Genomic DNA, 26,641 nt, shown 5'->3' on the forward strand with positions numbered 1-26,641 from the left:
TATGGAAACAAATATATCAGTCTTTAATCTGCTCCTGTATTTATATACATTTATGTAGGATTAAAACAAAAAAATGGCTCAAAAAACCAAAGGTTGACTTTGCCTTTAAAGACACTGGACACCATTGGTAATTGCCAAAGACCAGTCATATCACTTGGTGTATCTCAACACATGCACAAAATAACACACCTGTGAAAATTTGAGCTCAATCGGTCGTTGAAGTTGCGAAATATACATGAAATTTAAAAAAACACTTGTGACACGTAGTTGTGTGCTTTCAGATGCTTGATTTCGAGACCTCAAATTCTAATTCTGAGGTCTCGAAATCAAATTTGTGGAAAATTACCTCTTTCTCGAAAACTACATTACTTCAGAGGGAACCGTTTCTCACAATGTTTTATACTATATCAACCCTCTCCCCATTACTCGTTACCGAGAAAAGTTTTATGCTAATAAATATTTTGAGTAATTACCAATAGTGTCCACTGCCTTTTAGAGTCTTTAGTCTAATTCTAATTTTCATTATGTTCTTTGACCTAGTTAATATAGTTGGAATTGTTCATAATTGCTCTTTAAAAATACATCACAAGATCTGGAACTTTTAAAAAAATACATAATTTGCCGCCTGCATTGCGGTTCGTGTTGGCAATTCGTCATAATATGTACGCACCATTGAAGTCGTCTTGTACAATACCAGGTTAATTTTAGACCTTCTTAAAATAGAAAAGGTTATTTTAAGAAAATAGTCGAGTCTCGCGCCTGACTGATATATATATTTGTTTGTGAATTACTGGACATCCTTTGCGTGTGACATACACCTAGGCAGAAGGATGTTGCATTACTGACCGCTAATAGTTCTCTGGAGTTTAGTAGACGGATATTAAATTAGCTATCATCTGAAGGTAGTGTCCCTGTTTATGAAATTCATGTGTTTGTTATTGTACAGACTTTAAAGACACTGGACACTATTGGTAATTGTCAAAGACCAGTCTTCTCACTTACTGTATCTCAACAAAGGCATAAAGAAACACACCTGTGAAAATTTCAGCTCAATTGGTCGTCGAAGTTGCGAGTTAACCATGAAAGAAAAAAACACCCTTGTCACACAAAGTTGTGTGCTTTCGAATGCTTGATTTCGAGACCCCAAGTTCTAAATCTGAGGTCTCGAAATCAAATTCGTGGAAAATTACTTCTTTCTTGAAAACTACATTACTTCAGAGGGAGCCGTTTCTCCCACTCTTTTATACTAACATCCTCTCCCCATTCGTTACCAAGTAAGGTTTTATGATAATAATTATTTTGAGTAATTAACAATAGTGTCCACTGCCGTTTAACATTCAACAGTTTTAAGGGGCAAATTTCAGATAAATGAGCAACTGGTATGGTTCCAAATATAAGTCGCCTGCTCATTATTATAAAGTCATTGGTGCGATTTGTATGGGTTTCAGGTTTCATTAAATTGCTTTTTCATATTTTAAAGCTCCTAGTCAAGAGTGTTCGCCAAAGCATTTGTTTGGAGAAAAGCAAACATTCATTTTCTAAGAAAAACATTATTTTTTATTTTTTATTGTGATGAATTTTATAAGCATTTTTAATTTCATTTATACCTTTGATGAGATTGCAATTAATTCTGAACAGACGAAATATTCACATATTAGCAAATAAATCACATGGTAAATCACATGGTTTCCTGCCGAAAAAAATTAAAAAATTGAGAAATGAGTTTAACAATATTAGTTTTAGTCCAATTTGATGTTTGAAAACAGTGCTGGGTTTTGGCACCATTTATCCAATGACCGTCTGAGCAACTTTCACAGGTTTGTTTTTTGATGTATGGTGGGTTACCGAAAGTGCAATTTTACTGGTCTTTGAAAATTACGAATGTTGGCCGCGTGCTTTAAGATGTGTTTTGTTCAATTTTTCTCCTTGGAAAATAAAACAATCCTCGTGAGCAAAAAGCACTTGACTGTGATCTATTTTAGACGAACAAAACGGTGTGTAATTTTAACAATTGTCAGTTTCTATTGCATTGTGGTTTCATTGCATGTTTTTGAAAAGGTATTATTCAAAGCATAACGACGAACAGTGTAGACATTCTTCTCAGAATAAATCAACAATATGGATTGTACAATACTTATTAATGGTCAGGTTGCAACAGATCACTAAAAATCAATTTTGAGGTTGGGTAATAAAATCTGCTTAACATAAAGATGATCTAATAATAATATGCAGAGAAAGCGCGACCGGGTAGTTGACTGGGCGCATGCTCACTTAGCATCGACAGGGACGGGGCAAGAAGGAGGCGGGGGGGTATGCATGCGTTAACCATACAGCATTGACGTCAGAGACTGACGCTGTGCGCAAATTGCGGAGTTGTCTATCAGCTGAAGATGCCTTGCAAACATTGCCACGCGACTACAGGACTAGAGTGTAGTCTATACGGTGCTAGCATCACCACGATCGCCGTGTAGAGATGAGGACGGGTTGACCCCAGCTGCCCATCCCACTTATACAATGACCTGCCTTCAGTAACGTACGAACATTTTGCTTATACATTGTGTCTACGGCTCCTGAATGCATAGTTTCATCATTACTCTCATTATTCCCGTCTTGTCTTCAACTTGATTTGTGTATGCTGCGAGAGAAAAACATTTCAATCAACGACTATTTCATCTCAATGGATGGAGATGACTGCGATGTATTAAAATACACACGGAATAGTGCTGCTACATCTGCACTGTGTATTTAGAATATGGCGGTTTTGTCGTTATGCAAATAAAACGGACTGAATTAGTACATGATTCTCGTCATTACATGCGTTACAAGCCGGGTTAAAATAATCTTCGAAATTAAAATCGACTGTGAGTTCTGTGTGTGTGTACCAGCAGTGTACGCTGTATGAATATTAATGCGCAAGGCCTGCCAGCATTGATCATACTTAATGAGCAAAGGGAGAGCCATTCAATATTCTACGAGGATGTTTGCAATGATGAAGATGCAGTCTGGCAGCCAGTGCTATGGAAACAGTACTGCATAAGCCGCCACACCAAGCTGCCTTCATTCGCTATGAATGGAATCTCGGAACCGACGAGCACTGATAACAACAATACGACAAGCAAAATTGGTGGTGTGCTTAGCAATCACGCGGCGGAGGAGGCGGGTTTGAACGCCAAGACTGGTGGTGATATAGAGCCGGATACAGACACCCAGCTGTCTGCTACGACCTCAGGAACACTCAAGATGGAATCGTCAGACATTACTAAGGGCAAGGAGGGTAGTGAAACAGCACCAAAGAAAACACTCATTAATGGCAAGTCCAAGAGGCTACCCTTCACCCGGATGTTGAGCGCTAAGACTTTGCAAGAGCTCATGCAAGATGATCAATTCTTGCTGAGACTCTTCGCGTGTTTTACACCCTTCGAAAAATGTGTGTTAGCTCAGGTGTGCCACAGATGGAAGGATTTACTGTACCAACCGAAATACTGGCAGCTCGTTACTCCAATCATTCATAAGAGAGATCTCTACGATGAGACAGAGGATACTCATAAGTCTTTCACATCATTGGCAAGCTTTGAGCAGCGTGGTTTTGAGTCTGTGTGTCTGGTAAGTGTCTCTGATCTGGACATCTGTGAGTTCATCGACCATTGCCCCAAGACCAAGAAGACCCTGAAAGCAGTGAGTTTGAAACGCTCGACGGTCACTGATGCAGGCTTGGAGGTGATGTTGGAGCAACTGGGATCTGTAGAATCTCTGGAGCTCAGTGGCTGCAACGATTTCACAGAAGCAGGTTTATGGTCAAGTCTCCAGCCACGTATAGTCTCTCTGAGCATCAGTGATTGTATTAGTGTTGCAGATGAAAGTGTGGCAGCTGTAGCACAGAGGCTGCCCAACTTACGGGAACTTAACCTACAGGCGTACCATGTGACGGATAGCCTACTGGCCTACTTCCCTGCCAGACCAAACAGCAGCATGGCTGTGCTGCGTCTGAAATCCTGCTGGGAGCTTACCAATCATGCTGTGGTCAACATAGTGCAGTGCCTGCCCCAGCTTAGCGTGCTTAGCCTATCTGGCTGCAGTAAGATCACAGACGAAGCTGTAGAGCTAATTGCTGAGAATATGAGTCAGTTGAAATCCTTGGATCTCTCGTGGTGCCCTAAAATTACTGATTCTGCCCTGGAGTATGTGGCATGTGATCTGCCTAAGCTGGAGGAACTGGTGCTCGACAGGTAAGTTTCTAGTCGGATTCATGCATTGACGAAAATTATTCAAAATCTTTGTAAATTCAGTTTAAGAAGACCGGAAACACTTCTCCTGGTGCAACATGACATTTTTGGTGCAACATGACCTTTTTGGTCCAGTTTCGGAAGATTAACATAATATATTCATTTGATGTTTCCTTCATGTAGGCATATAGGTATGAGATATGGGCCTATAATATTAATAACAAAAATGTTATCATAAAAATGTCTTTGTTGAGGTACACACTATTTCATGTTCTTCATCATCTTGTACCAGTTTCCTGTAATCTTAAGGGATGAGTTAATCCATTTCAATGCTTGTGTTTTGTTTCCAATTAGTTCATACCTTAATTGTCACTTTTGAAAACATTATAACAGGTGCTCGCATCTTAGTGAAGAGTAACAACTTCTCCATCACTTCAGTTGTTCTCAAAATGGAGAACATTTAAGATTAGAAAATTGGATGGTCGTTGCTATGCCAACTATTCACAAAGAGCAGACTCAAATCCTTCGTAGATCGATGGTCAATTATAAACATACCATCCCTTTGGGGGTTTACCATATAGTGTCAATGTTCAACATTCGCAATTAAGATTGCGTCAGGTCATAGAGGGTGAAACTCTATGAGTTCGTTCCCTCCATAATCTTAAAGTTTGAGTCGCCATTAGGAAACACAAGAATCCGTTTGGTGACAGCAAACTAAATGATGTACAAAATTCCCAGTAAGATCGTAGATTTCCCAACATGGTGTTATATGATACTACCAATCGCTCTACAAGAGGACGCAAGCAAAAACTTGGGAAGATGCCCACCAAGACTGTATTGATAATAATTTCTTTCAAATAACAATCAGAGACTGGAACAGCCTTCCACCAAACATTGATTTGGCACCCAACTATCGCAGTCGCACTCTGCATTCAGGAAAACTCTGTTTGATCTTTGTAGTTTTGTAGTTTAGACATTTATTCCAAAATTGGCAACAACAAACAAAAGCATAAAATGCAATTCAAGCATTATACAGTCTACATAATTGAAACATTATTATAACATGGCTAAAGACACTCCTTTTGAAGCATAGTGCTTTTAAAAAAATTACCCTGGGACAGACAAGACAGACAAATGGGGAGAATTGAATGATCACCCTTACCCTTGTGACGTGAAAACCAAACTAAGTTACACAAGTTGGTGTAGCTTTTCCACTAGGAAGCTTTGTCAACCATAAAGATTCAGATTCAGAAAGCTAGTGGTCCAGGCCCGTCTGCAACGTCATCCCTCACCAACCACGTCACACTTGTCTTATTATTGAGGAGAGGACATTCTGTGAGACATATTCTGCATCATTACATCCTCATTTCAAGACTTAATGATGGACAATGTTTGATGTAACCCTTTGACTCAATGTCATGACGTCAGTATTTATGACGTCAGGTCGCCAGCAAAATCGTGGTTGTAAAGTGACATAAGTATCAACATTAATTAATGTATGTTAAAAATCAAAAATAGAACGGAACTAGTTATAAGTAACCTAAGGCAAAGGTTATAGTGGGTTCCCATGTGTCATAAACATGGGCATTGTCACCGTGTTTACTTTATTGCTCATTAGTTGAGATATAATGATATGCAAAATTATATTGGAAGGTGGCTGAAAACGCCTTTGAAAAAATTGGTACTAACTGCTTTTGAAATCAGTAAAATCTATTTTGGCGCAAAAATCTCGCTGGATCCAAATAATTTTACATACATTTGCCTAATTTCTGTGCTCAACAGAATCAGAAGTTCAATGTGCGTGTATATGCTATAGAACAGAAACCACTGCGGTCCATTGCCGTAGCTAGCCATTGTGTCATCATCAACTACATCTCTAGTCCATTAACCATCACACAGTGTCTGTGTGACCATGACACGACAGACAACAATTAGCTTCTGCATTCATTAAATCATCTCAAACAAAGATGCTGCTTGCCAACAGTACTTTCCTGCTGTATTATAACAATTGAAATCTATGGATTTGTGAACGGTAATTGTATCCAAGGCCAATTCAGATTCAAAACAGAATAGTTTGTTTTAAGGCATTGTCTTCTTTTATTTTATTTTGATAACACACATAATAAATTAATAGGCCCTTTAAAGGCAGTGGACACTATTGGTGATTACTCAAAATAATTATCAGCATAAAACCTTATTTGGTAACGTGTAATGGGGAGCTGTTGATAGTATAAAACACTGTGAGAAATGGCTCCCTCTGAAATTACATAGTTTTCGAGAGAGAAGTAATGTTTTACGAATTTGATTTCGAGACCTCAGATTTAGAATTCGTGGTCCCGAAATCAAGCATCGGAAAGCACACAACTTCGTGTGACAAGGGTGGTTCTTTTTTCATTATTATCTCGCAACTTCGGTGACCGATTGAGCTCAAATTTTCAATGTATATGTTGAGATACACCACGTGAGAAGACTGGTCTTCGACAGTTACAAAATATAGTGTCCACTGTCTTTAAGATACAAAGTCTCTGCCAAGTAAAGCTGAAAACAAATCAATTGTTGCTTTCTCGAAAATCGCCCTTGGAGATGAAATGTCAAAGGTTTGTCAAAGTACGTAAACGGTGTCCAGTCACCATTTTTGTAAAAGTATATATTTTTATAAAAACCCATAGAGGTGTTTTTGCATTAAAATATCTAACCTCAATATTGTCGGTATATCAAATTATAAACAACAACAGCCAAGTCCACCTGCACGTGACTAATCACATCAAACGCTGTTTGGCTAAGAGGTTACTGACCAAACATGTTTTCCATAGGACTTAATCTAAATTTAGGATCTGGGATTTAAGCTACAATCTTTTATGATTTGCCGTTTTTTATTTGTCCACTTCAGATGGAGGGATTTTGTGTTTTCCCGCCGGTCCTCCCCGGGCAGTGGGATGTCGATTCCGGCGCGTTTATTCTCACTCGGTTTCAAAAGGAAACTTATCTCGTAAGTGGAAACTGCCACCGGCCAAAAAACAGGATTTCATCTCGTACTAAGATATAAAATGACGTACGTGGGGAAAATGTTAGCCTTAAAGGAACACGTTGCCTTGGATCGGATGAGTTGGTCTATAAAAAGCGTTTGAAACCGTTTGTTATGAAATGCATATGGTTGGAAAGATGTTTTAAAAGTAGAATATAATGATCCACACAAGTATCACTCAAAATTGCACGGTTTTCATTTTACGTCGCGAACTAACACGGTCGGCCATTTATGGGAGTCAATAACTTGACTCCCATAAATGGCCGACCGTGTTAGTCGACGAGGTAAAAAGAAAACCACGCAATTTCAAGGCATATTTGTGTAGGTCATTGTATTCTACTTTTACAACATCTTTCTAACCATATCGATTTTATAACAAACGGTTACAGAACGCTTTTCAAAGACCAACTCGACCGATCCAAGGCAACTTGTTCCTTTAAGTTGCACAAATTGAATTACCCTTTGAAGATAACTCACTGGTATCCGTTATTATGTTACCAGGGAAACTCATAACATCTAGTCCAATTTCGATGATTTTAATTGACTAATATTCTGATATGGGAGAAATGGGGCACTGGGAACAAACTGCGGTTTCAATAATGTACTTAGATGGTACTTAAGTGACTTTGGGAACAATGTCCCTGCAGTAGTTTAGTAACTCGACTGTGAAGCTATGGATTTTAATTCAGGACATGTTTATTGTCGATGGACATGTTTATTGTCGATGGACAAGTCTGGGACTTGTCTAGAATCGGCTATTTGCAGGATGCAATTATTTGAGTGTGGGCAACAGTATGATTAATGTCTATCTTGTTTTTTTACACTACATGAGCGAAGCATCTCTCTTGGGAACGAAGTTGCAAGATTGAAAAATTAACACCTGAAGGTGGATGCTCTGATAGTGGTCAGATGGGAACGAGGATACGATATCTCTGCGAGTTCGTTGGCATTTAACCATTTGGAATTTCGATATCCAACAATCACCAAGCTTTAGATTAAAAGGATTGTCCAGATAAAAAAATAGTAAGCCGATGCTTATAGTGTATCAGTATTCGGCAGCCAACACTGAGTTCGCTACCGGTACAAATCAACTAAATCCCTAGGCCTTCCTCTGTCTGTTGACACAAAGAAAGTGTCAGCAACGTCATGCACAGTATCTCGGGCACAATTTGAAGCAACCCTTCTCAAAAATGACTGTGTTCATGACTGCCTTTTCTGGTACGTTAAAAATTGAAGCTTCCTTCTAGTTTTCTAAAAGAGGAGGGTATACATTTGGTAATCTACAAAAGTTAATGACAATAGAAACGTTTTGAATGAGAAGCACTGCAGCTGTTGGTTAACATTAATGTGATTTTAGAGAGGGGGATTCATAAACATTTCAATCTACAGATCGTAGGCCCACTCCCACTCCGATTTGTCTTCCTGCGTGGACAATCATCATAGGTCTACTAGTGAACCAGTTGTTCGGCAACTTCTCACAATAAATGGTACCACCTTTTGCAATGAAATTGTCACAGTTTAGCTTCATTGTATGGTTGTAGGATTAAAAGAATCGAACGATTTCAAATATACCAAATGTGTATCTTGCCTTTAAAAAAATGCTTGCATTTGGATTGAGGTTTTCAGCCCCTGATTGCATGGGTACTCATTTTCGTTTCATATTGTTCGGAAGGTCCTGCATCTCAGTGAAAATCATATTTCAAATCTAATAACATTTGGTGTCGTTCAGTCAAAATCCTTTGCGGATAAGCCCATTATGTATGTGACTAAAACCTTGACTAACGGGAGCTGCTACACGTTAGTCGGCAAGAAGGCGTTTACGCCCCCGTGCATGCTGTGTCATATTCATTGATTTCGCGCCATATCTTTTTGTAAATTCAAAACACAACCTCTTTTCCCACGTAATTAAATCGCCACCACATAGACCATACTTCAATTACAGTAAAAAAAAACTTAACAAAAAATCCATATGGCGTATGCCTGAAAGCAAATAAATCAATTATTGCATCTTTCTAAAAGGGGGGCAGTCATCTTTGATTTGAATGAATAGCGTAGCAACAGTCTTCTGCATTCGCGTGCCACCATTGTCTGCTCACACGGTATTTTCTCGCCCAAGCACAGCTTTGTAAATGTCACACGGTTGAAATGTCAAGGGGTGACTTCAGAATCTTGCCATAGCAAGGCTGTATAAATAACGTAGCATCCAGTTTCGAATTATAATGCCCAGGAGCTGTATCTCAACCAACATCACAGGCTTGTTATTTCCACTGTCAGCCCTCCACTTTCCTTACGTGCCTCACTCTAAGCTATTTGTGTTTTGCTATTCATGATCAGTGCCAAGCATATAGCCATGTTCATTTATATAAGCGAGGACTCCTGCGGTTTTAAATTTGAGACGTTACGTACGCCATGCATGCAGTGAGTGACACTTGACTGTACACAGGTCGTGTGACTACGCACGCGACTCGTGTTATTTTAGGCACGCGTACTAAACAGCCTTGTATTGGAAGTTTTTTGCTGCACACGACCTTTCTCTCTTCTACGGAAGCTTATTGCAGCCACATGGACAAAACATACCTCTTAAAATATCTCTTATAACTGTGTACGTACACGACAACTGCTTACGTACACTATAACTGTTTACGTACACTAACTGTTTACGTACACGATAACTGTGTACGAACACAACAATTCCCAACCTATCGTGTCCGTCTGTATGTTGAAGTTACTTGTACATAATTATTGGGTATGCACGATCGTGTATGTACGTACACGATATCGTGTACGTGTACGTACATACACGATAATTATCGTGCACGTACACGATAAGAGCGACAGTACGATTCCGTGTACTCTTCGAGAAATAGTTGAGTTCTTGATTGATAGTTTATTATCTAGGCCTACGTCTTCCCATCATCACCACATGCCTATCTGTTTGCTGACGTGCGAGATCAACTCGTGTACTCATCATTTATAATAGGCTAGTTTGCTGTTGTGGTTGTGACCATTTTTATCAACTAAAAATACAAAATAAACATATACAAACCTGAAGTTACTATTCACTCTAAGACCTTTCCAACTTGTTATGTAATCAGTTCAATTATTATTAAGCTAAATAACAGGTAAACTACAATACCCAGTGATAATTAGCAACATCACAAGCTGGAAATCTAGGTAGGAGCATCTCATCAAACAGCAGGGGCCAACTTCATAGAGCTGCTAAAGCAAAAAATTTGCTTAAGCACGAAAATAGCTTGCTAATTTTACACATGTTACTGGCCAAAATGTTATGCCATATACATTGCTTGTGACTGGTATTTAGCTGTTGTTTACCTAGCAAAACAATTGAGTGGAGTCTTGGCCGGTAATCTGATTTTACTAAGCAAGGATTTTTTTGCTTTAGCAAAATTTTGTGCTTAAGCAGCTCTATGAAATTGGGCCCAGTTCTTATTCCCATCTGAAACAAAAAGCTAACAATTTAAACACATAAAATAGATCCTAGGTCATGTTGGCTGGCACAGAGAGAGCTTTAGAAGCCCCAGAGCATGATGAACGTGTCAACATGTTGACAACCCATCTATTGCTTTACACAGAACCTCTAGTTGGAATTAACTTATGTTTTGTCTGAAGTGAAGCTGCTCATGACGTCATCACCTCATCTATTTTTAGACCAATGTCGTTTACATGACGCGTGGAATTTAACGTGTTAGTTTTATTCGGCGGGAAAATGGAAGAAGTCTCTTCGGGGTTTGGTTGTTTGTGATTAAAAAAGGGTCAAATGCTGGATGTTTTCCTTCGATATGAGGATGGGTTAACCCCAGGGATATTTGTCATAACAAAACGGGTCAGCATTAGAACGGTATCTTCTCATTTACCAATTGGTGTCCCTCAGCAGTATCTAAAAGGCCATGACTCAGAAACAATATCAAAACATCAACAGAAAACAGGTATTCGTTATGTATTTTCAGGGGACATGTTTTGCAAAAAGGGGATTCAAAACAGATAGAAATGTGGGCCAAAATATCCGATGATGAATGTTATTAAAGTTTGCCATAACAACGACATGATATCAGGATTCCACAATTATCATTTGATCCGCATTACGATATGCTATAACATGCGCTCTTCCTTTAGCATAGTATTCATAGGTCCCAATCATTTTTTTTTAAATGGAGACACTGAAAAATAATTCCGTCTAAAACAGTCTCAAAGCTGAAATAACATCAGATCATAAAAACCCTTAAAACCACTGTTGATTATTTGACTTGTTGCAAAAGAAATTATATCAGTAAAAACATCCCAAACAAAAGGTGCAAAAGAGGTTGATGAGAGTTTTTCACAAATTGGTTGGTTGTATGTGACTGAAGACCGGAGAGGACTTGAGTTAAATTATTCACAGAAAACCAATGATTTACTTTCCCTTTAAAGGGAAGGTACACGTTTTGTAATTGTCAAAGACCAGTGTTCTGACTTGGTGTATCCCATCATAAGCAAAAAATTACAAGCCTGTGGAAATTTTGGCTCAATCGGTCATCGAAGTTGCGAGAAAATGATTAAAGAAAAAACACCTTGTTGGACGAATTTGTGTGCTTTCACATAGGAATAAAAGACTTCTAGCGTCTTTTATATTTTAGTGAGAAATTACCTCTTTCTCAAAAACTACGTTACTTCAGAGGGAGTTGTTTCCCACAATGTGTTATATCGGTCAACAGCTCTCCAATGCTCGTTACTAAGTCAGTTTTTAAGTTAATATTTGTTTTGAGTTAATACCAAACGTGTACCTTCCCTTTAAACCATTTAGTTAAAATTGATTGAAGTTATGTGTAGCCACTTTTTATAATTCCTTGTAATTCCTCTTAATTAGATAACTAATTACCACGCAATATTTGAGCCATTGAGAGCTACATGCCTCGGCAGTTCCCTAACCTACATTTGAGCCAACCAAATTTAGGCATAAGGGAATAACAAACCTTTGACATAATGTCACTAACAGAATGTCCAGATATACTTTTCAAAATTCTGACAGGGATATTTAGTCAGAGAACTATTTATTCAAATTTACCATTAGTCTCAGTTTTCGTGAAAATCACAGTGAAAATTCAGTCTAATTTTATAGGCCTAATGATTAATTTAATTAGTAAAGCTGGGTGTACATATTTGTTTCTGTGCAGAAACTCTTTATCAACATACAATCCTTTTGCTTCCCAGCGACCATGGCTGGCTGGCAAGTACATGCACTTTGACTTGACCAAGGAGGAAGCATCCGTGCTAAGACTAAGAGCTTTACCGGATAACGAGGCTATGCTAAACAACAGTCCTGCAAAATATTCCCAGCACCCACTCTGTTGAATTAATCACATATTAAAGTATCCCATTACAGAAGCGGTCAATACCTATGTATAAATAGGTTCCTTGATGAATTAAAGGCACTGGACAATATTGGTTATTATTCAAAAAAATCGTTGGCATACAAATTTACCTGTTAACGAACAATGGAGAGCTGTTGATAGTTTAAAACATTGTGAGAAACAGCTCCCTCTGAAGTAACGTAGTTTTTGAGAAAGAGGTTTAATTTCTCACTCAAATACTATGCCTACAAGATTTGTATTTGGCATCTAAAAGCACACACATTATTTTGTGCAATTTTATGCATATATTGTGATACAACCAAGTGAGAACACTGGTCTTTGGCAATAACCAAATAAAAGGTGTCCAGTGCCTTTAAAGAATCGAGACCACGTATAGGTATTCAGAATGAATAAAGCATGGACCCTGTTCACACAGAGTGACCTTTTCCTTTGCACACGTTTATGACAGCCATTTGCAAATTATTATTCACCGTTGTAAATTTAGCTCATGATTTAAAGCAAAAATCTTTTCGTTCGTTGTTCTCGAAAATCCTTGTTATTTTTGTTGCCATATTTCTATTTTAATATACGTTGGTTATCTCTTCCAATTAATGACAATAAAACACCTTTGGTTGGAAGCATACAGCAGCTTTCGATTGTTTGTAGCTTTTGAGTAACATCATTTCACTTTGGAGTAATATGGTTGTGTAAAAAGAGTCAGTTTTTATGCCCCCAAATATGAAACTGAGAAGCGTCACTGCAGTAACGCTTCTCGGATTGCTATGTTGGGGTTATTTGTCCTGCGTGGATATATTATTCGCTCCGGATTTTTGGCGATATCTCCTTCAAAAACCCGATCACCTTTTGAGATGAATTTTCACATGTTAGTTTGATTGCATAAGAGTTTACCATTTTGGAGGAAAATTAATTGAAAACAAAAACAAAAAGCAGCCTTTAAATGCACTGGACACTATTGGTAATTACTCAACGTCATTGTAGCATTAACACTTTCTTGGTAACGAGTAATGGGGAGCTGCTGGTAGTATAAAACAGAAAGAGAAAGAGGTAATTTCTCACTCAAAATATTTAGGCATCTGAAAGCTCACAAATTATTTGTGCAACATTTTTTTCGTTCAATATTCCCTTGCAATATCGATGACCAGTGTGTCAACATTTTCATAGTTTGTTATTTTATGCATATGTTGGGAAACACCAAGTGAGAAGACTGGTCTTTGCCATTTGGTGTACGTCGCCTTTAAGAAATTATTTACTTATTACATGCCTGTACGTAGACTGATGTTTTTACACAAATATTTGCAACCAAATGTTGTTGATGTTTTGGCGGGCAATATGAATTGTAAACAAAGTCAAACGCAGCCTTTAACAAAGAAAAATCCACAGCAAGGTTATTACAGACATGGGTTTGGGCATAAACAACGTCAAGTATTTACCTTCTCAACACTCAATCAAGCATATGCGTTCGTGCATCACTCTATACGTCAGCAAGTCCAGCATTACTAATGTGTCTGCTATTATGAGGGGGCGGACCCAGAGTACGATGTTTATGGGGGCGTCGCGGACCCAGAATACGATGTTTATGGGGGCGTTGCGGACCCAGAATACGATGTTTATGGGGTCGTAATTTCATCCCCTCCGAATAGGAAGCAGGGTAGGCAGACAGTTAATAAATTGTGGATGTAGGATGGACAAAGAAGCAATTAGGTAAAAAGCACAGAGCTTCAAAAGCCTTGTATGGTTGAGCTTAGGCCTACATCAGTTGGGTAATAACGGTAGCGTTTAGATTCGTTTAAGTCGTCTAAGGGGAAACCCGAGTAATGACAGTGAAGGTTTATTTTAGGATAATTAAATCGTTTGATTATAGCTACCATGATGAATGTTAAGTAGTAGTGATAACACCTTAATACCATATAAAAAAAACGAAGTTATGAATTATAAAATCACACGAACATTGGTCGTGAAATTTCATCCCGTTGAATTGATCTTCTCTGGCACCATTCTGAGAAAACATTAGGTTAAATTTGACATGCTAAACGGCGGTATGACCGATCTCGTAATTGCTTAGTAGGTCTGTGTATTTTCACTGTTTGATCAACAACTACTCGGTGAAATGAGTTGATAAATCACTTGATCAATTTGGGGGAAGTTCGTCTTCTCCGCTTTTTTAAACACCATACTTAACCATTTTTCTTTGAGAAATGGAACCAATAAATGACATGCAGCACATACCCCAGTAAAGCATACATGTTAAAATGTGTATACACTGTGGAAAGGGGTTGCAATACTATTAGCTGCACCCGCCTGAATAGTCTATAAGCCTCTTTACTTCCAATATTAAACAATAATAACATAAGAAGCACGCAGCAGAAAATCAAACCTAAACATGACAAAATAAAAATAGGTTGTCCAAACAAGTAATGAAGCCAGCATAATTTACAAACAAATGAGATATTGGGGGTGAAATCTAAGCCAAACTCTTTAAAAAAAAATTATTTTTTATTTTTATTGGAGCCACGTACTAGGAAATCCCCCAAATGGCGCGTTTCCAAACACCAAATAAGCTGCGATCAGAAAAGACGCACCACGTTATCATGTGTATTTTTATCGTTGTTGCCTGTTTTGATTAAATTTCCATTGGTCGGTTGGGGCTGATGATTTGTTCACTGAAACTAATGGACTTGAATATATTGGCTCTTTAAAAATCAATGGTGCATAACTCCTTGACTACCTGAACTAAATATCATTCAGATTAGACTGTAGTTGTGAAACCTCTTAATTATCGTTAGCAGTAAGACAAATACAATCCTACCAGTAGCCTAGCCTATATAACAATTTTTTTGTATGGTTTAATAATTTCATCAAACCTAATTAAAAAGACACTAGCGGTGAAAAATAAGGAAAAATGCGGTAGTTGATACAATATAAAGCAGTAAACGACAAAATGCACGAACAAAACCACGAAGATAAAAGTGCAAATGACCCAAAATTACACGAAAGACAATCTTATCCCAGTACTGTCCCTGGTTGGTTATAATTCGCAAATCTTGGTCACTGACATGGAACCTAACTAGACTATAAAAACTACTAAAACAGAGGGCAAATGTTCCAATAACTTTGAGTTATTGTGAGAGACACCTTTAGCCTTCACTAAAGGGAAGGATACGATTGGTAACCACTCTTAAAATCAATGGCAATAAACACTTTAGGTTGTAGAAGCCTACAGCAGCTTTCGATAATGTGGTTATGTAAAAAATATATAAGTTTTTTGCCCCATAATTTGAATCTGAGAAGCGTTACTGAAATAACGGTTCTCAGATTGCGTAGTTTCCTATTTATTAGGGATTATTCTTCATGCCTAAACATAATTCACTCCGGATTTTCGGCGATAATTCAAAAAACGAGACCACCTGTAGAAATAAAATTTCCACAAGATATTTTTATCATGATATTCATTAACATAGGATCAACACTATAAGCCTTTTTGAGGTATTGCGAATGTGATAGAAGATGTACGGTTTTGTTTGGGTGTTGGATACAGACAGATTTACCCAAACCTTATAGTGTTAATAATAATAATAATAATAATAATAATAAAACCATTCTTATATAGCGCATATCACCGTGAGGTCCCTATGCCCTGTAAAGGGAAATCAACAATTATTGTACAAAGGAAACAGATATGTTTTCAACCGGGTTTTGAATTGTTCTGATGTCTGTGTTGTGTGTCCGCCGTCTCAAAGGCTATTGGAACGGTTAGAAAAAACGAAGTTACACTTTGCCTTTAATCAATGAATCATTTATCATTTTAAAATTATGTATTTCAGGTTTAGGCCTAGGATAGCATTGCTTGACATTTTACGCTTTAATTTACCAGCATAATATAGTGTATAATAGCAGTAGGTAGACAGTATTATAATTCATTAAGCAAAGCTCGAATGGCTGTGCGTATATATTCCTTGTTGGAGACCTTTACGGGGCAACATAGAGGCCTAGTACGTCTCCACTTATCATAATATCCTCATGGCTCCTCTATGGCCTGCAATACCCAAAGGGCATTGTTTAATGTCTGGCTTCAAAAGACTCAAATTAAATCGGTAATTTATGCGGCAGCGTCGCCTTTTCCACAATAAGAAAAAAAAAGTATCGACAAAACGAAAACTACTTCCGGATAAGATCACGTGATGGAGCCAAACAGGAAGACATGGTGTCTAACGTCACATGTATGACGTCAGCAAGAAATTGCTGTTACACAAAATAGACTGAATCTCATGGTAGCTAATGTGGCCCTGCAGTGCTTAAGTCTCATCCACATTAAAGAAGAAAACCCAGTAATGTATTGGCCTCCATGATGATGGATGTAGATATAATGGATTCACGATGTAGAATTTTCACTAAGAGTTACTGTCACACGAACTGAACCCAAGGCGTGGGAGATTAATGGAGATTATACAACTTGGGCCTAGCTCAGTTATATGGCTACAAAATCCGTTTTAAAGGCAGTGGACATATTATTGGTAACTACTTAATTATTAGCATAAAACCTTACTTGGTAACGAGTAATATATAGGGAGAGGTTGATAGTATAAAACATTGTGAGAAACGGCTCCCTCTGAAGTGATGTAGTTTTCGAGAAAGAAGTAATTTTCCACGAATTTTATTTCGAGACCTCAGATTTACTGAGAATTTGAGGTCTCGAAATCAAGCATCTGAATGCACACAACTTCGTGTGACAAGGGTGTTTTTTCTTTCATTATTATCTCGCAACTTCGACGACCAAATGAGCTCAAATTTGCACAGGTTTGTTATTTTTTTGCATATGTTGAGATACACCAAGTGAGAAGACTGGTCTTTGACAATTACCAATAGTATATGTAAATAGCTGCTATGAATATACTTTTATTTTACACGTGGAAATTTCACTAAGAACACAAAAAGCAACAAAGAACTTAATTATAGACTGGACAATACTCCTGGTCAAGATGTTTTTTGAATTGTCCAAAGATTTAAAACAAATAAATAGTAAGTGGTTTCCTATATTTAGAAAGGATATTATTTCGTCTTTAAGACTCTTCGAAGTGAAGGACCCTGTTTTGGTCAATGCTTGTTTGTTTTTCTAACTGCAAGGGATGTACCAATATTCTGCTGCGGGGGAAATTGCCGGATATTACCACTGAACGGTACATAAAATAACAAACGTGAACTATAGACCTATATTCCAATGCACCAAGTTTCCAGGTGAAAAGGTCATTTGGTTTAAGATCTCAAATGAAATCATATAAAATCTGTAAAGGCTGCCTAGCTTTCTGAAATTCAGAATCATTTAAATTGTTGTATCCTTTGATTTACACATATTCATTTGACTTTTATTTTTATTATTATTATATATACTATAGCCTTTAAATGATGTGGGTACTTTTTGTGACACAAACCACAATGTCCACAGATTTACATTAAACTAACATTGTTTGAAGATAATGATAGTAGAAAGCGTACTTTAAAATATTAAGGGCTGAAGTGCTGTAGTTTTTGAGAAATGAGTAAACCAATGTCATGAAAATACGTTTTTACATGCTAAAAAAATTCTCGTCTCATGATCACTGAGGTGAAAATTATTTTCATGAAGATGATTAAAAAACTACAGCACCTCAGCAAGTAATATTTTTAGGGAAGCTTTCTTCTATCATTATCTTCAAACTGTGTAAGTTTAATTTAAATCTGTGGACATTGTGGGTTTTTTTTTACTACAACAAATACATAGACCCTTTAAAGGGAAGGTATACGTTTGGTTATCACTCTCTAAATTAATGGAAATATTAACATTTGGTTTGAAGCATACAGCACCGTATGATAGTTAAAGCATTTTGAGATTAATTTCACTTCGAAGTAATGAGGTTACGAAAAAAAGATAACAGTTATTATGCCTACAATTTGAATGATGAACCATTTTTGTAGAGCGCATATCACAATCACAGAGAAGTCCCTATGCGCTTGAAGTTAATAGAGATGTGAAGTAAATACATAAGCAAAATTTAGTTCATACAGAAAGTACTGAAGGCTATTGCAAAAATAAATGTGTTTTTAACTTTGTCTCAAATAAATTCACTGTTTGAGCTTGTATTATGGTGTCCGGAAGAATATGAGAAGCGTTACCGCGAAACGCTTTTCAGATTGTGTATTCACACAAGGATTATTCTTCATGTGTGGACATTCGCTCTGGATATTCGGCGATCTCAAAAACTTGACCAATTGAAATGAAATTTCCAGATGATAGTTGTATTTTGTAGGGCCTACATCTACATTGCCTTAGGATTCGGTATCACAATTGTACCTCTTGTTGTATTTTTCATTTCCCAAAATTACAAAAACAAGATTCTTCAGTGTCACACTGTAATGCCACGCTCTGTCGAGCATTTACTGACCGATCCCATGTGTCCTGTATACGACCGTTACATCATCACCTTGTTGATCTCAGCCTGCCATGCAATAATTATTATTACCAACTGTCGATGTGTCAGTTGTAGCTATTACTACTTCTCAAATAAACATGAACCCATCTTTGATTACACTGAGGTGTGAAATATCATTATAAGCGCCTATAGCATTGGGACGGGCCACACAGGGATCTCTTTATCATATTGATCGTCTGATGTTTATTGACTAAGAATAAAATATGCATGTCCATACAGCAGAGTGAAGACAGACGGTACAGCGTGCTCATAATGGCCAATCATTAACAGTTGGTCATCAGTTTCTTACTATATCAAAGTAATTTTCTTGATAAATAAACAAATAAAATACAATAAAAGCAGTCAAATTTGGTTATGATTTACATGTATTATTTTATATATTCCTGCATTTTAGTACCTAACTTAAACTTAACTTAACTTAAAGGCATTTATAAAGCGCTTTAACACTGTTTCAAAGCGCTGTACAGTCAAGAAAAACATTAAAATACAGGATTAAAAAACATGAGCAAAAATAGCAATATGGTTTTTAAAAAAAATACACAGCAGTTAAAAAAGTAGCAATTTAGTAAAAACCTTGCAATACAAACATTCTTATTATACAGAATAAAATACAAAAAAATAAGCGTCAACGGACCCAGAGTGCATTTACCACGGTTTAGTCCAGTCTTCCACTATTTTTCACTGACCATCATTTGTCCTCACCGCTTTACTGCTGTTGGTTCATAGACCCCACATTGTTTGTTAAACTTTGGTTGCTATATTTTTCCCGTTTTTTTCTGGATATCTTTCTCTAATCTTTTGCTCCTCTTTTTGCCGCTGACGAAGGTCCGGTTTGGATCGAAAGCTAAGGCCATCTCCCATACTCGTGTTATGTTTGTAATGTTATTATATTACATTCAAATTGTGAATTTAACTACGAATAGTTAACCAGAGCGGGACATGAACCTCCGACCTCCAGATTATCGTGCAAGCAATTGATTTTATACTTCATGCTGATGATACATATATTTGGTGTGTGGTCATGAACTAAAATGTCTCCAACAAACACATACAAAAGCTATATTGAAGTCGACGCTAGACCATAAAAACCCATTAACCATCCAGTCAGAAAGGATTGATTGAAAATGTTAGCATCAAAGACATAAATGTAACATAAGATACCACACCAAGGTTAACCACAGCCGCAATTAGTGGATTACAGTTTTCCTGAGAGTGGTATGCGGTTTCGTTGTTGTAATTTCAAACCGAGAATTAAATCACTGCGATGAACCTTGTGCAACGGAGACATTTTGCCTAGGTCTGGTGTCAAATTTGATACCCTCGCTGACACTACATTTTACATCCCTCGACATGTCAACATAACGAATTTTGATGGAAAACATAAACACAAAGCACCTTGATTAATCATTCCGTATTGCGCTCTCGTGGAGACTGCTTTATAAAGCACATGTGAAACATAAGAGTTAAAAAGATAACCACACTTCTGAAATACAGATTATTAAATGGTGTATAACGTGTACCCGTAAGATGGCATGACAGTCTACGGTATTATGTGAAATTTACGGACATATTATAAAAAGCCTTACCTGTTTAAATGGAATCGCACAAGATACACAGATCACCTGGAGTTTCTTAGTATCTGGAAAGTTGAAATGATGGAATCTTCTTAAAACCACTCTCCCTACTAACAAATGAAAAGAAAGTAAAGAATGTTTGACCATAACATAAAACAAATTAATATCAATAACAAACATACAAATGTGTAACATAACTTCAGGGCCCAATTTTATAAAACCGTTGAGCATAAAATACTGCTTGATAAATTTCTTTGCTGAGCAAAAATTTAGTTGGGCACCAGCCACAACAATGCAAACTTAATGCAATTTTGGCTGGTAACCTGTTTATGCTAAGCAATGCTAGTGTATGCTTAGCAAGTTTGTGTGGTTACAGGCATTTATGAAATTAGGCCCTGTATCGGTCGCTTTGAGATGCATACCGGCTTCGAATGAAGCAAATCTACAATAATTTGCCAATACAATGTTAATTTTACCGGTTGTGTGATGCCATTTGTTTGTCCAGATGCCAGTTAAACCAATTAGAGTCAGGCGGTAACAATTGAGTAATTAAATGCAATGTGACAATGAACCAGCGAGTGTGCTTGGCTGTACAGTAGCATGGAATAGCTTAGAGAGATCGATTTTCTATATGGTATCTTTACAGATACACACAGAAGAAACCCCATAAGGCATGCATTGTATTGCAGCATTGACAGACACACACATAATTCAAGTCAATATCACTTCTTACAAGTCAGATTGTATTTCCAGCTAAAAGTAGAAAGTCATTTTACGTCTATATGTATCAAAAACATATGATTTTTGCTTTGTCAAAATAGTACAGGACTTTACATCAAGGTTCAAAGTAAACTGTTATATCTTTCGTAGATTACTTCAACCGTCCTGTCTAAAAACTACAAATGAATGTTTAGCATTTATTAGGCCTATATTTAGTTATGTTTTGTAATCCCTTGGTGCAATGCAACATTTTGATGGTTTGCTAATGGCTGGTTTGAATGTATTTTTTTCATAAACTAGATGTGGGTTTTTTTTAATTTAAATCTCAGAAACTAATAGTTAGCAACCGGTGCTGATGATCCATGGATTTTCGGCGAAGTTAAGTGGTGTCTTACTTGTCATATCCAGAAATTTGAATAATCATCAAAGACACCAACAACAAACAATAATTTCAGCGAACTCGATAAAACTTGTCAAATGGAGAGTTGAAACAATAATTACTCAAATTAATCAAATGTTTTTCAAACACCAATGTACCGTCCCTCTAAATGAAACAAATCAGACTAGTCTGTAGTCTAGAGTCTGCCTCACCAACAGTCAAGGCTTCAATTGAAGGTTAATTAACTCTAGAAGGAAGTAGGGTAATTCTTATGTTAAAATAACCTCAAGACTCGAATATCTTCTTGTAAATTTGTCGCCACCAAAGGACACCGTTCCAATTAAACACAGGTGCGTCTTCAAATTAAAAACTGAAGGTGATTTTCCGTCGTCAGTGTGTAATAAGAGGCGGCTTGGATTTCATGAAGATGATTTGAAGTTGGACTCCAAGGTGAAATAAACAGACTATTACCTTGGTTTCTAACTTCTTTCCACGAATGCGTGCACGTTTCCATAATCACATAGACGGAGGTAGCGGAAAGTGTCAAACACAATTCAATGTAAATGTTTTATGTATGAATATACTGTCTTTCCCTAGAGTAAAGGGCAGTTGTGTGTTAAAGCCATTGTACACTTTCTGAACAGAACAAGAATATGTAAGTTCACAGATTTACATATAACTTACACGGTTTACAGAAGGTAATGGTGAAAGACTTCCCTTGAAATATTATTCCATGAAATGCTTTACTTTATGAGAAAACATTAAAACAATATCAATTCTCGATACCGAGAATAACGGATTTATTCAAACACATGTCATGACACGGCGAAACACGCGGAAACAAGGGTGGGTTTTCCCGTTATTTTCTCCCGACTCCGATTGAGCCCAAATTTTCACAGGTTTGTTATTTTATATATAAGTTGTGATACACGAAGTGTGGGCCTTTGAACAATACTGTTTACCGATGTTGTGCGATTGCTTTAAAGGTATATACAGGATTGGTTGAGCTAACAAAATAGTCCCAGACAGTGTTCATGTTTTGTGTGATCAACCGTTGTAACGGTTGATTTAAAAATGAAAATAACAACCCTGTGAAAATTTGGAAATAATAGTGAAAACCCGTGGACAATTTACAGCATGTAACACACAAAATCAGCTTTTTAAGTTGCCAGATACAGTTTTTTTCAAAAACTGTATTTCAGAAGGATTGCCACGGTTTGAACTAAACAATCAGTAAGCTCTCAGAATAGAATTAACCAATGATGCATTGTTATCCCGTATAACCAATGCTGTGTAAAATCTAGTTAAACTATATACCTTTAAGGTTGTCTGTCCCAATTTTGTCTGGTAACATCACAGGAGAAAATTTACTGTATTTCTTAACGCTTAAACTTGAGTTTTCTATGGAATGTTCATAATAAAGCTTCGCTTATGAAAAACATTTAGGTTTTGAGTCTATATAGGACAAAACCATGAGTAGACATACATTATTGTTCTGTGCGGAGTGGAGATGTAATTGTTTTACATGAAATTTAACACGAATCAATAAAATTAGTGAAGAAAGATTATTCAATTTTTTTTTTTCAGATGTGTACGGATAACAGATACTGGCATTGGATTCTTGTCCACGATGAACTGCATGAGGGCGCTATACCTAAGGTGGTGTTGTCACGTACAGGATTTTGGACTTCAACACTTGTACAACATGAAGAGCCTGGCCATACTGTCAGTAGCAGGTGGGTTATCACATTTGAAGAAAAGAAACTTCAGAAAAAAATCATTGACTTTTTTTGGATAATTTTTTATCATAAAATTGCCAGAAATATTTACGTGTAACTAAGGCAAGCCATCCAATTCAAAAAAGCAGGTCAAACAAACCCAAGCATGATTATTATTGTTAGTTAGAAGTAAAAAAAATAAATATGTTTTGACACTTACAAATTGAGTCGATGGGATTCGAATTAACGACCTTTGCATTGCCAGAGCAGATATCTTACCACTATACCACCAAGCTAGCCCGTTGGCAACAGGCAGTTCGTGTTTTAGCAGCGGGTATCGCATCGATTTTATAGTTAATTTATTTTGTATCATTTTTTGTCATGAGCTGAAAATATACGCATAGTAGGTTTTTGTAGACTTTTCTTACTAAAATATTTCCTCTGAGTTACTGAGGGTAAGAACATTTACAAAACCAGCCGGGGAATGAGCTATTTCGGTCCAAATAACAAACATGCTCAAATCTCATATAAAACCCAAACAACGCCCCACTTTTTCCCGACCTCTATCATACCCAAACCAACCCTTCTAATTCAATCTGACCTAACCGCAACCCGTCCCAATCCTTTGAAACCTAACCGAACCCAGTTACACCCATTGTCACCCTCTATTCTCCCGATGGTCGCACACCGGAGGGTTGCGAATCTCAGTGCATAAGAATTGGGTTCGAATCCAATTTCGGCCGTTCACACTCCAGCCATTTCTGTCAGACCTGTAACCAGATTTGCCCAATTTATTCCACTTGCAAACATCATAACACATATTCTAAGAACACAAATGTCATCTTGATTGTGTAGTGAATAATGTAGAATAGTTAAAACATCGTCAAGAAAATCTGTTTCAGTAAAAAAAGACAAACAAAAACTTACCGCAGAATGCCGAAACCGTTCACTATCGTCTCTGTGTAGCTCAGCACGTGTTGCATAGTGCACGGCTGTAGTCTGTCGTCTTCAGTTAGTGGTCGCTGAAAATAGCGCCCTCTTCTGTTGAATGGACGGTGATGCAGACAAACTTAGGCCGTGTCCGAAACGACGACTTCGGCTACAGCTACGTCTAGATCAGCGAGTCTACCAGTGTTGGAGACTAGGCAGACGCGCGCGATCTAGCCGTAGCTCTAGCCGAAGTCGCCGTTTCGGACACGGCCTTACTACAGGCAGCTTATGACCACAATTATTATTTTGAGAAGGGTGTGGACACTCCTGCCAAAGCGCAACATTTTGTTAACACAATCCTTATACCCTAAGCTTTGCATTTTTGGTAGGAACCACATCTCAAAGACGACAGCCGTCTTGGAATCTCAATATCGCCACCATTTAAATATCCTACCCATATTTTTACCAAAATCTCAGCTTGTATGTCACTTACAATCACAATAATTGTGTCCAAACATACATACATTCTCACGGTCAAGGAGTACAACTGTAACACTTAAAATAGCAGCAGTTTTTTCTTTTATATGGAGGTCCTCTTGTGTTTTCAAGATGGCCGTCATATGAAGGAGAAAAACCATATTCACAAATTGGTCACCTTCTAAGTCACTAATAATGGCAATTAAGTGGTCTGAACATACATTTTCATCATCAAGGAATATAACTGCACCAAAAAGGAGTGTCTTTAATTAGGCAGTTTCCAGTTGCCTTTTTCTTGAATAAACCTGTTTTCAACACCATGCTTTCATTTAAGCCAACCCAACCCATCTCATCCAACACAACCCAGCCAGTGAATCCAAATCCTACCCGCCCAACCAAACCATCCCATTGCCCCATTACCAGCCAAATCCCAGGGCCACATATCATTATCATAGAGCTGCTAAGCACAAACATTTGCTTAGCATGAAATTTTTGCCTTGATAAAAACAGGATTACCAACCAAATTTCCAAGTGATTTTCAGGATAAGCAACCAACAGCTGATTACCAGTAACAAGCAATATCTAGGAAGAAATGTTCATGCTTAGCAATTTTGTGTGCTTAGCAGCTCTATGAAATCGGGCCCTGATCTTTCCATTTATTAACTGAATAATAATTTGCTGCTTTATGGTTTACAGGGTGTCCATTGTTGACAGCAGCAGGCCTGTCTGGTCTGGCTCAGTTGAAGAACCTTGAGGAGTTAGAGTTGACCAACTGCCCTGGTTCATCCCCGGAGCTGCTTCAATACTTCACTCTCAATCTCTCAAAATGTACAATTGTCCACTAAAGATGTAGTGCCCAACTCTTGAATTGTCCACTAAAGATGTAGTGCCCAACTCTTGAATTGTCCACTAAAGATGTAGTGCCCAACTCTTGAATTGTCCACTAAAGATGTAGTGCCCAACTCTTGAATTGTCCACTAAAGATGTAGTGCCCAACTCTTGAATTGTCCACTAAAGATGTAGTGCCCAACTCTTGCTGATGAGAAGTAACACCATTATGTTTATTTTGTTTTTGTAACCAAAGAAAAGAGATAGTTTGGGTTTGTACAAAGACAAAATGACTGGAGTGGGACTTGAACCAACGGCCTTCGGATTAACGTACCAACAGAGCTAAATGTGTCCAACCCTATGAGGTGATCTCCCTATTGTGAAAGTATTAAAGCCATGATTTCACTGATTGACTATGAACTTGATCAGACAGAATTTGATTTGTGTATTGTTCCCAAGTTTTTTCTGAATACTCTTTTAAAGGCAGTGAACACTATTGGTAATTGTCAAAGACCAGTCTTCTCACTTGGTGTATCTCAACATATGCATAAAATAACAAACCTGTGAAAATTTGAGCTCAATCGATCACCGAACTTGCGAGATAAAATGAAAGAAAAAACCACCCTTGTCACACGAAGTTGTGTGTATTTAGATGGTTGATTTCGAGACCTCAAGTTCTAAATCTGAGGTCTCGAAATCAAATTCGCAGAAAATTACTTCTTTCTCAAAAACTATGTCACTTCAGAGGGAGCCGATTCTCACAATGTTTTACACCATCCACCTCTCCCCATTACTCGTATTCAAGAAATGTTTTATGCCAATAATTATTTTGAGTAATTACCAATAGTCTCTACTGCCTTTAAATCATTATGCCGCATGATAAATTGAAAACTGTTACACCCAATTCTTTCAGAGTCAATCTCGTGAACATGTT

General features: G+C 37.4%; 1 protein-coding gene across 1 annotated transcript; it reads left to right on the forward strand.

The window, feature by feature from the left end:
* Positions 1–2,345: 2,345 nt before the first annotated feature.
* LOC117292292 (F-box/LRR-repeat protein 16-like) lies at positions 2,346–26,221 on the forward strand. Its single transcript, XM_033774297.1, has 3 exons — positions 2,346–4,226; positions 23,342–23,490; positions 25,576–26,221. The coding sequence occupies exons 1-3, from the start codon at positions 2,899–2,901 to the stop codon at positions 25,722–25,724; spliced, it is 1,626 nt and encodes a 541-aa protein (XP_033630188.1). The 5' UTR covers positions 2,346–2,898; the 3' UTR covers positions 25,725–26,221.
* The last annotated feature ends 420 nt before the right edge of the window (positions 26,222–26,641 follow it).

Source organism: Asterias rubens, chromosome 7, assembly GCF_902459465.1.
Source record: "Asterias rubens chromosome 7, eAstRub1.3, whole genome shotgun sequence".
Taxonomy (NCBI): Eukaryota; Metazoa; Echinodermata; class Asteroidea; order Forcipulatida; family Asteriidae; genus Asterias; species Asterias rubens.

Coding starts and splice junctions, on each gene's coding strand:
- LOC117292292 (XM_033774297.1), top strand. CDS start 2,899: ATGAATATTAATGCGCAAGGCCTGCCAGCATTGATCATACTTAATGAG. Junction 4,227..23,341: donor GAGGAACTGGTGCTCGACAG/GTAAGTTTCTAG, acceptor TTTTTTTTTCAG/ATGTGTACGGATAACAGATA. Junction 23,491..25,575: donor GGCCATACTGTCAGTAGCAG/GTGGGTTATCAC, acceptor TATGGTTTACAG/GGTGTCCATTGTTGACAGCA.